At 41.2% G+C, this 13,720-nt stretch overlaps 1 protein-coding gene across 1 annotated transcript in view; it reads right to left on the bottom strand.

Annotated features, from left to right (window-relative positions):
• The window catches only part of LOC307036164 (uncharacterized protein), a 62,643-nt gene extending 49,392 nt beyond the window's left edge, over positions 1-13,251 (bottom strand). Inside the window, exons 1-3 of the mRNA XM_079676240.1 lie at positions 13,085-13,251; positions 11,728-11,875; positions 8,551-8,698 (exon numbers count right to left, since the gene is read on the bottom strand). Of these exons, the coding sequence (XP_079532366.1) occupies positions 8,551-8,686 (136 nt within the window). The 5' untranslated portion in view covers positions 8,687-8,698; positions 11,728-11,875; positions 13,085-13,251. The remainder of the gene's footprint in view (positions 1-8,550; positions 8,699-11,727; positions 11,876-13,084) is intronic.
• Between the last annotated feature and the right edge of the window lie 469 nt (positions 13,252-13,720).

The raw sequence follows: 13,720 nt of genomic DNA, 5'->3' as shown, positions 1-13,720 counted from the left end.
GGACACATGTTGATGTAGAAGAGACATGGAGAAGAGGGGACACATGTTGATGTAGAAGAGACATGGAGAAGAGGGGACACATGTTGATGCAGAAGAGACATGAAGAAGAGGGGACACATGTTGATGTAGAAGAGACATGAAGAAGAGGGGACACATGTTGATGTAGAAGAGACATGAAGAAGAGGGGACACATGTTGATGTAGAAGAGACATGACGAAGAGGGGACACATGTTGATGTAGAAGAGACATGGAGAAGAGGGGACACATGTTGATGTAGAAGAGACATGGAGAAGAGGGGACACATGTTGATGTAGAAGAGACATGAAGAAGAGGGGACACATGTTGATGTAGAAGAGACATGAAGAAGAGGGGACACATGTTGATGTAGAGGAGACATGAAGAAGAGGGGACACATGTTGATGTAGAAGAGACATGAAGAAGAGGGGACACATGTTGATGTAGAGGAGACATGAAGAAGAGGGGACACATGTTGATGTAGAGGAGACATGAAGAAGAGGGGACACATGTTGATGTAGAAGAGACATGAAGAAGAGGGGACACATGTTGATGTAGAAGAGACATGAAGAAGAGGGGACACATGTTGATGTAGAGGAGACATGAAGAAGAGGGGACACATGTTGATGTAGAAGAGACATGGAGAAGAGGGGACACATGTTGATGTAGAGGAGACATGAAGAAGAGGGGACACATGTTGATGTAGAGGAGACATGAAGAAGAGGGGACACATGTTGATGTAGAGGAGACATGAAGAAGAGGGGACACATGTTGATGTAGAGGAGACATGAAGAAGAGGGGACACATGTTGATGTAGAAGAGACATGGAGAAGAGGGGACACATGTTGATGTAGAAGAGACATGGAGAAGAGGGGACACATGTTGATGTAGAAGAGACATGGAGAAGAGGGGACACATGTTGATGTAGAAGAGACATGAAGAAGAGGGGACACATGTTGATGTAGAAGAGACATGAAGAAGAGGGGACACATGTTGATGTAGAAGAGACATGGAGAAGAGGGGACACATGTTGATGTAGAAGAGACATGAAGAAGAGGGGACACATGTTGATGTAGAAGAGACATGGAGAAGAGGGGACACATGTTGATGCAGAAGAGACATGAAGAAGAGGGGACACATGTTGATGTAGAAGAGACATGAAGAAGAGGGGACACATGTTGATGTAGAAGAGACATGAAGAAGAGGGGACACATGTTGATGTAGAAGAGACATGGAGAAGAGGGGACACATGTTGATGCAGAAGAGACATGAAGAAGAGGGGACACATGTTGATGTAGAAGAGACATGAAGAAGAGGGGACACATGTTGATGTAGAAGAGACATGAAGAAGAGGGGACACATGTTGATGTAGAAGAGACATGGAGAAGAGGGGACACATGTTGATGTAGAAGAGACATGGAGAAGAGGGGACACATGTTGATGTAGAAGAGACATGGAGAAGAGGGGACACATGTTGATGCAGAAGAGACATGAAGAAGAGGGGACACATGTTGATGTAGAAGAGACATGAAGAAGAGGGGACACATGTTGATGTAGAAGAGACATGAAGAAGAGGGGACACATGTTGATGTAGAAGAGACATGGAGAAGAGGGGACACATGTTGATGTAGAAGAGACATGAAGAAGAGGGGACACATGTTGATGTAGAAGAGACATGGAGAAGAGGGGACACATGTTGATGCAGAAGAGACATGAAGAAGAGGGGACACATGTTGATGTAGAAGAGACATGAAGAAGAGGGGACACATGTTGATGTAGAAGAGACATGGAGAAGAGGGGACACATGTTGATGTAGAAGAGACATGAAGAAGAGGGGACACATGTTGATGTAGAAGAGACATGAAGAAGAGGGGACACATGTTGATGTAGAAGAGACATGAAGAAGAGGGGACACATGTTGATGTAGAAGAGACATGAAGAAGAGGGGACACATGTTGATGTAGAAGAGACATGAAGAAGAGGGGACACATGTTGATGTAGAAGAGACATGAAGAAGAGGGGACACATGTTGATGTAGAAGAGACATGAAGAAGAGGGGACACATGTTGATGTAGAAGAGACATGAAGAAGAGGGGACACATGTTGATGTAGAAGAGACATGAAGAAGAGGGGACACATGTTGATGTAGAAGAGACATGAAGAAGAGGGGACACATGTTGATGTAGAAGAGACATGGAGAAGAGGGGACACATGTTGATGCAGAAGAGACATGAAGAAGAGGGGACACATGTTGATGTAGAAGAGACATGCAGAAGAGGGGACACATGTTGATGTAGAAGAGACATGAAGAAGAGGGGACACATGTTGATGTAGAAGAGACATGGAGAAGAGGGGACACATGTTGATGTAGAAGAGACATGGAGAAGAGGGGACACATGTTGATGTAGAAGAGACATGGAGAAGAGGGGACACATGTTGATGTAGAAGAGACATGGAGAAGAGGGGACACATGTTGATGTAGAAGAGACATGAAGAAGAGGGGACACATGTTGATGTAGAAGAGACATGAAGAAGAGGGGACACATGTTGATGTAGAGGAGACATGAAGAAGAGGGGACACATGTTGATGTAGAAGAGACATGAAGAAGAGGGGACACATGTTGATGTAGAGGAGACATGAAGAAGAGGGGACACATGTTGATGTAGAAGAGACATGAAGAAGAGGGGACACATGTTGATGTAGAAGAGACATGAAGAAGAGGGGACACATGTTGATGTAGAAGAGACATGAAGAAGAGGGGACACATGTTGATGTAGAGGAGACATGAAGAAGAGGGGACACATGTTGATGTAGAAGAGACATGAAGAAGAGGGGACACATGTTGATGTAGAAGAGACATGAAGAAGAGGGGACACATGTTGATGTAGAGGAGACATGAAGAAGAGGGGACACATGTTGATGTAGAAGAGACATGGAGAAGAGGGGACACATGTTGATGTAGAGGAGACATGAAGAAGAGGGGACACATGTTGATGTAGAGGAGACATGAAGAAGAGGGGACACATGTTGATGTAGAGGAGACATGAAGAAGAGGGGACACATGTTGATGTAGAGGAGACATGAAGAAGAGGGGACACATGTTGATGTAGAAGAGACATGGAGAAGAGGGGACACATGTTGATGTAGAAGAGACATGGAGAAGAGGGGACACATGTTGATGTAGAAGAGACATGGAGAAGAGGGGACACATGTTGATGTAGAAGAGACATGAAGAAGAGGGGACACATGTTGATGTAGAAGAGACATGAAGAAGAGGGGACACATGTTGATGTAGAAGAGACATGGAGAAGAGGGGACACATGTTGATGTAGAAGAGACATGAAGAAGAGGGGACACATGTTGATGTAGAAGAGACATGGAGAAGAGGGGACACATGTTGATGCAGAAGAGACATGAAGAAGAGGGGACACATGTTGATGTAGAAGAGACATGAAGAAGAGGGGACACATGTTGATGTAGAAGAGACATGAAGAAGAGGGGACACATGTTGATGTAGAAGAGACATGGAGAAGAGGGGACACATGTTGATGCAGAAGAGACATGAAGAAGAGGGGACACATGTTGATGTAGAAGAGACATGAAGAAGAGGGGACACATGTTGATGTAGAAGAGACATGAAGAAGAGGGGACACATGTTGATGTAGAAGAGACATGGAGAAGAGGGGACACATGTTGATGTAGAAGAGACATGGAGAAGAGGGGACACATGTTGATGTAGAAGAGACATGGAGAAGAGGGGACACATGTTGATGCAGAAGAGACATGAAGAAGAGGGGACACATGTTGATGTAGAAGAGACATGAAGAAGAGGGGACACATGTTGATGTAGAAGAGACATGAAGAAGAGGGGACACATGTTGATGTAGAAGAGACATGGAGAAGAGGGGACACATGTTGATGTAGAAGAGACATGAAGAAGAGGGGACACATGTTGATGTAGAAGAGACATGGAGAAGAGGGGACACATGTTGATGCAGAAGAGACATGAAGAAGAGGGGACACATGTTGATGTAGAAGAGACATGAAGAAGAGGGGACACATGTTGATGTAGAAGAGACATGGAGAAGAGGGGACACATGTTGATGTAGAAGAGACATGAAGAAGAGGGGACACATGTTGATGTAGAAGAGACATGAAGAAGAGGGGACACATGTTGATGTAGAAGAGACATGAAGAAGAGGGGACACATGTTGATGTAGAAGAGACATGAAGAAGAGGGGACACATGTTGATGTAGAAGAGACATGAAGAAGAGGGGACACATGTTGATGTAGAAGAGACATGAAGAAGAGGGGACACATGTTGATGTAGAAGAGACATGAAGAAGAGGGGACACATGTTGATGTAGAAGAGACATGAAGAAGAGGGGACACATGTTGATGTAGAAGAGACATGAAGAAGAGGGGACACATGTTGATGTAGAAGAGACATGAAGAAGAGGGGACACATGTTGATGTAGAAGAGACATGAAGAAGTGCATTTTGCATAATAGGTCCCCTTTAATACAGGTCTCATTTGTATGTAAAATGGGAATTAATCCATTTCTACTTGTCGTGCTATTTGGAATTTACTTAACCTCCAAAAAATAATAATAAACTGTGCACATGTAGGCAACACTTGCCCACATTCACTCACAAAGGGGCCACCTGATGCTTCTCTGTCTGCTGAGATGATACGGTTGGCTGGCCACACACACACACACACACATATATGCAGGAATCCTGAGGTCTAATTTAATACCTTTTAAGACCTTTTTTAAGACCCTTTCCATACATTTTAAGACCTCATCGCAACTTTGAGTTCTAACCGGTTACATTGGCAACACACTTTACCTCACATTTAATATATTGATGTTAAGATAGCAAAACTAAACAGAGTGCAGACAGACTACTGAAGCCTCCTCTCCACATGAACTTCAACCTCTCTGTGAAGGTCAGGTTTAATGCAGTATGCTGCTTTGTTGCTTCTGTACTCTGTGCTCTTTCATTCCAGTAAAACTCCTCAGAAACCATTAGAAACAAGTATTTGACCAATAAACAAAACGATTGACAAAACTTTGAACTATGAAATATGTTAAACTTTGGTGTGTGTTTTCACGTGGCAAATATTGCCATTTGATCAAATCAGTCCAAATGGCAAGCAACGCGATAACTTCAGACAGCGACAGCGATCATTCAAGCTCAGATTCAGTGGGTTATCTGGATTCAGTTACAGAAGTAGAGAGTGAACCAGCTAGCCTTTCACTTCAAGGCATCTTGCCTTATCAGTACGAGCCTCCTGCCCAGCAATCGAACAACGAGGCAGAAACTTGTGAAAGAGAAGCGGATTCCGCAGCCGGCGAGACTCGAGTCGGCAATACTGAATGGTAAATTCTGTTTTATTTCATTTGACCTGCACTAAATGTCGATCTTAATTTGTCATCTGTTCCTCACACGTCCGGCAGATATTTTTTTTTTTTTTTTTTAAATGTTATGTACAATATTCAGGTGTAAATGTCAATGCTGTGAAAGCATGCCCACTGCAGATGAATGTGTATGCTGCAGAGAGATCTGGCAGGTGATGGAACAAATAGACAGTTTGCAACCTACTGACCAGATAGCAGAGTCCTGCATCGGGTCGGGTATTCGCGGGGTGACCCGCAAAAAAGGTGATTTGCGGGTGGTATTTTTTCAAACGCTTTTTTCCGGGTTCGCTTCTGGGTAAAACAAAGATGATGCGGGTCCGGTCGCGGGTGTTGCATAATAAATATATTTAAATAATAATAATTTAGTTTAATGTTTAAATCCTCAGACCTCTCCTCCGCGGTACCGAGCATAATGATAACCTCTGCAGTGCATCTATCTGCTGCTGAGCGCACCACATTCTGAATGGCTGAGGTGAAGCTCTCTATAGGGGAGAATACAGCATTTTCAATAACTCTTCTTCAAGAGAGAAATCCAACGTCTGGGAGGCTTTTGGTGTCATCCTAGATGGAGAGAATAACCAACATCCCAGGCTTTTTGAGACAAATATGCAACTGCGTGTGTTAATAATTGCACGTTTTCACTGCTTATATATATGCGGGTTCGGGTCGGGTTGCGGATCTTGTGCCGGCGGGTCGGGTTGCGGAACTAATTGGCAATATGTGCGGGTAGCGGGGCGGGTTCGGTACTGCACGTCACGGGTGCGGGTCTTGAAAATCAGACCCGTGCAGGACTCTGCCAGATAGAAGACACCGACGAGAAACCAAGGTGCATTATTATCCACCCAGGCTTTAGAGAAGGCTGTCTCAGTGTTTGGACACTGAAAATAGCGTATCTTCAATACAAACAACAACACAGAGCAGTTGATGGCCCACTACACCAGTAAGTAAATATTGATTGACCCAACTGCCTATTGCAGCTTTGCTTTCATATAATACTTTTAGTCGCTAAAGATATGGTACACTTTTAAAGATACCATTAAACTCTTTCAAGCAGTCAAAAACAGCTTGGCTTTTATGTTTTCTGTGTATGCAAGTTCAATGTATGCTTGGGAAAAGAAACAACTACACATGTGAGGAAATATATAAGAGGTCTATGATTCTGTCAAGCAGTCATGTACAACCTCATATTTATTTTGTACAAGTAAAATACAAATATCATGTTATAGCCTAAGCCAATTTGTAACCATTGCTACATAATAGTACTACATAACATTTTACTCCAAATATATTTATAATCTGTATACTTTTTTTTCATTAGGAAGTATCGATATACAGCTTATCGACAGTTTGTACGTTGGTGCTGGGGTGTACTTGGTCCAAAAATCAGAGTCCCGCTGCCTGCATGTGCTGTAACAGAGATACGGAAGACTTACCCTGAGCCGGGAGGCCGCTATCAGGGATTTCAATGGCCAAATCTGTAATTTGACATAAGTCATGCAGCTGAACTGGTTAAAATGGTTTCGCATGATGTAAATAATTTACAAAGTACATCATTTACAATATTATTTTTCCAAAGAAACATGTAAATATAACAACATTTTCCAAATCACAAGTTTGTAAGATTGTATTAATTTACTGTTTGATAAATAAAAAAGGGTTCTTTTGTTAATTTTTCACTTGTAACATTTGATCTTTATTGCAGTGTACATTAGTCTATTTTGGTATATGTGCGAGCCCACAAATAATTAAAAGTGGTAAAAATAATAAAGATATTCAGACGTAATTCATTTTTGGCCTTACTTATTTCACTTCAACTTTTATATATTTCAGTCACTAGGCAAGTTCACTGTACTCTGGTGACATTTAGCTCAAGCTGGCATAACACCTGTAGTAACTTAATTCTGACCCGAGTTTTGTGCACAATCTTCCAGCACCCATGATCAATGTTTATAGCAATCAGGAAACATTCACAGCTCACAACTACACATCGCTTCCCCATCATGAATTGTTAGATAAAAAAAGTTTAGCGAGGTCCGGTTACACATATGTTGAGCGAAAATAGCGGAAGGATACAAAACAAACAATCCAGACGAGGCTGGTGTTTGCCACGTGTGACGTCACACAGCTGGGTTAATGGCTGGCAAGCTTTTCGCTACCGGAGCGGAATAACACGGGAAAGTGGCACACATTTCATGTTATTTGGGGGGTATTTATGGAAAGAATCATTGATGTTGATATGTCAAATGAAACAGTGGAAAGTGATGAAGCGATTTATTAACACAGAATAACATTTATTTTGGACATTTCATGGACTTTAAGTACAAACATGGCAGTTTCATAAACTACTTATGGAAGAAATGTTTTTTAGACCACATCAAAGTTGACAAAAATGCTCATTCTTGTTCTCTGGAGGGGACTTTGAAACTCAAATTACTGAAAAAGCACACAGTATAAGTAGTTCTTATTATTTGTGCAAGTAGTCTAAGAAGTATTAAGTACAAACCTAGCTTCCCAGAGTTGTTTTATTGCATTACCGTAAACCTGTAACTAATCGCGCACTTGAAATACAGGGGCGGCTGGTTTGACCACGCAAAAGTGAAAGACGGCTGGCTTGACCGCAGTCATAAACTGGTGCTACTTTTTTTTTCAAAATTGGCCTGAATGTTGCGCTAAGACAGAGAGCGTGGGATCACCAAAATCATATTGAATGTGCACAGCGAAATGAAAGAGTGAAATAAAAACAATTGCAGTTATTGGATCAGCAAACTGAAAGTTTGGCTGGATAGTGGGGGGGCAGCGGTCGGGGTGAATCTATAATATCCCCGACACTTTCGCTGCAGGGGATATAAAAAGCACTTGTCAGTTGCACAAGGGAAAGCAAAACAATAAGGGTCACCTGTATGCATGACAAAAGGTAGTAGTGTTTAACCCCTCTAGTGACCACTTCTACCTTATAACTACCATTTTGCCATAATTCAGTCATCAAAAAGGAGATCCTGTCTTATCAAAAGAATGAAAATAAGCTAATACAATCACATCCCATGCAGCCATTAAATGCTCACCCCCAACCTATAAAACATCAGTGTTATCTCTATTTGCATTATGCTTACATTTATCCAGACCCATTGGTGGCTTCAATGACTTGTTCCACACTCCAAAGAACAATGCATTTTCGCAAATGCTTTCCCATCTGGCTTTGATCTGGTCAGTGAAGTTCCTGTTGCCTGCCTCTAGAATTTGGCCCATCTCGTCCAAAACCTGAGTGTAAAAATCAATAGAACTTTGATACAGAGAAAACAGCTAACAGATGTTAGAGGGTATATGCAGGAATCCTGAGGTCAAATTTAATACCTTTTAAGACCTTTTTTAAGACCCTTTCCATGCATTTTAAGACCTCATCGCAACTTTGAGTTCTAACCGGTTACATTGGCAACACACTTTACCTCACATTTACTATATTGATGTTAAGATAGCAAAACTAAACAGAGTGCAGACAGACCACTGAAGCCTCCTCTCCACATGAACTTCAACCTCTCTGTGAAGGTCAGGTTTAATGCAGTATGCTGCTTTGTTGCTTCTGTACTCTGTGCTCTTTCATTCCAGTAAAACTCCTCAGAAACCATTAGAAACCAGTATTTGACCAATAAACAAAACAATTGACAAAACTTTGAACTATGAAATATATTAAACTTTGGTGAGCTTCAGCGGGGTAATGCCATATAGGAGCTCCCTCACAAATACCCAGGGGTTAAATTGGGCTGGGGCTGTCCGGGGCTAAGCCCTGACACACAGGACGAAGCTCTGACGTCATCACCCTCACACATTTGTCATATGTTTACAAAAAAGGATATATATGTTAAGACTTTTCTCGTTCTTAATATAGACTATATTTAGGGTCTATATGTGTTCAAATTACTGAAAAAGTACACCGTAAAAGTACTTCATATTATGTGTGCAAGTAGTCTAAGAAGTATTAAGTACAAACATGGCAGTTTCATAAACTACTTATGGAAGAAATGTTTTTTAGACCACATCAAAGTTGACAAAAATGCTCATTCTTGTTCTCTGGAGGGGACTTTGAAACTCAAATTACTGAAAAAGTACACAGTAAAAGTAGTTCTTATTATTTGTGCAAGTAGTCTAAGAAGTATTAAGTACAAACCTGGCAGTGTCATAAACCAGTGATGCAAACACAGGTATGGTGAAAAAAGAGAGAACTATCCGAAGCAGAAAGAAACAGCGTAATATACCATCTGACAAAGGCCTGTGCTATAATGCTTCAATGAACTGGCTGTTCTCTATAACATACTCAGATCAATAGGAGACAGAGATGTTATAAATCAAGGGTTTTTATTATTATTTACAGCAGGGGTGGGGAACCTTTTTACTTTCAATTTTTACAACATCCTCCGAGGGCCGTACAAATGATTGAACTCAACCTCTACTTAAAAAAACTAAAATCACAGCCCATTCATTTGGCCTTTCTTTCATACTGTGCAAAGAAAAAGCAACCTCTGAATCCAGAGATCTTACCATGACTCGCGCATGCATGCACGTGCACGGTGTGGCATGACCACCACAACAGAAAGATATGGACACAAGATGTGTGCAAATGTATTAGATGTTTTTTTTAAATAATGAAGTTAAAAGCATCAATCTGGTGCACTTTGAGAGCAACATGAGGAGATCTATGGGTACATCTTTCAACACCCATATGAAACAGAACTGTAAGCAGATTTTTCTTTTTGGATATTTTACAAATCACTCCCCTTTTAAACTCTATTCTTGTTATTTTTAACAACTTCTTTGTTACTGTCATATAGTATTTTATACCTGTTTTTCATTTAGTCTCTAATGTCTCATTAATAACTATAATGATCATATCAAGGTGTGCCTTAACCTCACTGAGCTGAGGTTATTTGAGCCTCTCAGGAGAGAGCTCTCTTCCACCTGGTTTTAGAAAAGCTCTTTAAATTCGTTAGCATAGCTAGCTAACCAGATGCTAATAACAGATCGCCACTGTGCTTACAACTAAAGACACAGCCACGCAAACACTGCGGCATGTGTACGGCTCCTTATGGGTACTGCAATATTTGAAGAGCTGGAGCGGCGTTCCGGTGCCCTCCGTAAGCACTCTAGTCTACACTCCTTTCAGACGAGACATAACCACGTGAAGACACTACGCTCATGTTGTGTTCAAGGAACCTGTCCTTGGTCAGGAAAAACAGGTACTCGCTTCTTTAATTATTTTGCGATCTAGATTTCTTCTTCTTTTTTGAAGTGAGAAGTTGTCCGTCAGTCGGTCCGTCAGTCGGACGGACTGACTGAAGGACACCCCCCCCGCCCAAAACGAAAACTCTTCGGTTCTCCACGAATTACACAAGTCACCCAAATCAGCGTAAAAAAAAAGGGAGGCGCCGAAAAGCGACTAATTTGCATCACTGCATAAACTACTTATGGAAGAAATGTTTTTTAGACCACATCAAAGTTGACAAAAATGCTCCTACTTGTTCTCTGGAGGGAATTTTGCCATTCTCAAAAAGTACACAGTAAAAGTAGTTCATAGTATTTGTGCAACAAGTTTATGAAGCAATAAGTCCCAACATTATTCTCATAAATTACCCTGTTCCTCAATCGCAAATAATAGAAATGAACCACATGCCATCCTTTACTTTGAAATCCAGCTTCCCAGAGTTGTTTTATTGCATTACCGTAAACCTGTAACTAATCGCGCACTTGAAATACAGGGGCGGCTGGTTTGACCACGCAAAAGTGAAAGACGGCTGGCTTGACCGCAGTCATAAACTGGTGCTACTTTTTTTTTCAAAATTGGCCTGAATGTTGCGCTAAGACAGAGAGCGTGGGATCACCAAAATCATATTGAATGTGCACAGCGAAATGAAAGAGTGAAATAAAAACAATTGCAGTTATTGGATCAGCAAACTGAAAGTTTGGCTGGATAGTGGGGGGGCAGCGGTCGGGGTGAATCTATAATATCCCCGACACTTTCGCTGCAGGGGATATAAAAAGCACTTGTCAGTTGCACAAGGGAAAGCAAAACAATAAGGGTCACCTGTATGCATGACAAAAGGTAGTAGTGTTTAACCCCTCTAGTGACCACTTCTACCTTATAACTACCATTTTGCCATAATTCAGTCATCAAAAAGGAGATCCTGTCTTATCAAAAGAATGAAAATAAGCTAATACAATCACATCCCATGCAGCCATTAAATGCTCACCCCCAACCTATAAAACATCAGTGTTATCTCTATTTGCATTATGCTTACATTTATCCAGACCCATTGGTGGCTTCAATGACTTGTTCCACACTCCAAAGAACAATGCATTTTCGCAAATGCTTTCCCATCTGGCTTTGATCTGGTCAGTGAAGTTCCTGTTGCCTGCCTCTAGAATTCGGCCCATCTCGTCCAAAACCTGAGTGTAAAAATCAATAGAACTTTGATACAGAGAAAACAGCTAACAGATGTTAGAGGGTATATGCAGGAATCCTGAGGTCAAATTTAAAACCTTTTAAGACCTTTTTTAAGACCCTTTCCATGCATTTTAAGACCTCATCGCAACTTTGAGTTCTAACCGGTTACCTTGGCAACACACTTTACCTCACATTTAATATATTGATTGTAAGATAGCAAAACTAAACAGAGTGCAGACAGACTACTGAAGCCTTCTCTCCACATGAACTTCAACCTCTCTGTGAAGGTCAGGTTTAATGCAGTATGCTGCTTTGTTGCTTCTGTACTCTGTGCTCTTTCATTCCAGTAAAACTCCTCAGAAACCATTAGAAACCAGTATTTGACCAATAAACAAAACGATTGACAAAACTTTGAACTATGAAATATATTAAAATGTGGTGAGCTTCAGCGGGGTAATGCCATATAGGAGCTCCCTCACAAATACCCAGGGGTTAAATTGGGCTGGGGCTGTCCGGGGCTAAGCCCTGGCACATAGGACGATGCTCTGACGTCATCACCCTCACACATTTGTCATATGTTTACAAAAAAGGATATATATGTCAAGACTTTTCTCGTTCTTAATATAGACTATATTTAGGGTCTATATGTGTTCAAATTACTGAAAAAGTACACAGTAAAAGTAGTTCATATTATGTGTGCAAGTAGTCTAAGAAGTATTAAGTACAAACATGGCAGTTTTATAAACTACTTATGGAAGAAATGTTTTTTAGACCACATCAAAGTTGACAAAAATGCTCATTCTTGTTCTCTGGAGGGGACTTTGAAACTCAAATTACTGAAAAAGTACACAGTAAAAGTAGTTCTTATTATTTGTGCAAGTAGTCTAAGAAGTATTAAGTACAAACCTGGCAGTGTCATAAGATAACCAAAATCCTTGAATCTACACACAGCAAATAAACTCAAATGACACAACGAGATGTAAAAAGGTGATCACACATATAATCGATATAAAACTGGCCGCTTCAATCTGAAGAGCAACTAAAACAAAACACGGGAGTGCATCTTGTTCTTGTGAACACTAATGTTATCCACAGCATACACAGACACCACGAAGTTCTTAAGGAGAAAACTAGTTGCTAAAACAAAACACGTTAGTGTACCTTGTTAGCTAGCTGACATTAGCCTCAAACATTGCACTCATATTACTCACTGAAACCTTGTAAAGCCGGTCCCGCATGCTGGCTCTTACAGAACCGCTCCCTTTCGTGTGTGTACAGCTCTCAACATTCCTAGACTTGTAGTGATTTTCACCTCGTTTTATACTTTTTCGCCTCATTCTGAAAGAAACAGTTGAAATTTACTAAAGTGACAGCCATCTTTGTGATGGTGACGCGTATTGTGCGAGACCAGAGACCTGTCGTTCACTGAGCGGTTTCACACAAAAAAAATTGTAACTTCACAGTTTTACGACACATTTTTATTTTTTCGACTTGCAAAATGTTCTTTTAATTTGACAAACATCATATGTGTCATTCGTGGCACAATTCAAACGGGATCGAAAGATGACTTTTCTCTCTCCATTGACGTCAATGTATAATTTTCCGCTTCCGGGGTCCCATGGGTCGGAAGTAGATGGGCGGGACTTCGCCTCTCTATTCATTTCCGGGTCACTACCGGTGCGACTGACACCCGGGGCGGACTGTCCTCCGTGCGCTCCTTTCTGAGTGCAAGCGTACAGTTTGAGCAGAAGCAGAGCAGATCGCCACTATTATGGAAGCAACTTGTCTCAATGGGACATTGTTTCTTTATCTTTTTTGTACATTTTATGAATTAATTTTAATACATT

This window comes from Notothenia rossii (genome assembly GCF_949606895.1).
Source record: "Notothenia rossii genome assembly, chromosome: 4".
In the NCBI taxonomy this organism is placed as follows: domain Eukaryota; kingdom Metazoa; phylum Chordata; class Actinopteri; order Perciformes; family Nototheniidae; genus Notothenia; species Notothenia rossii.
Note: the sequence above shows the minus strand (reverse complement) of the source record. Positions and strands in the feature narration are given on the sequence as shown.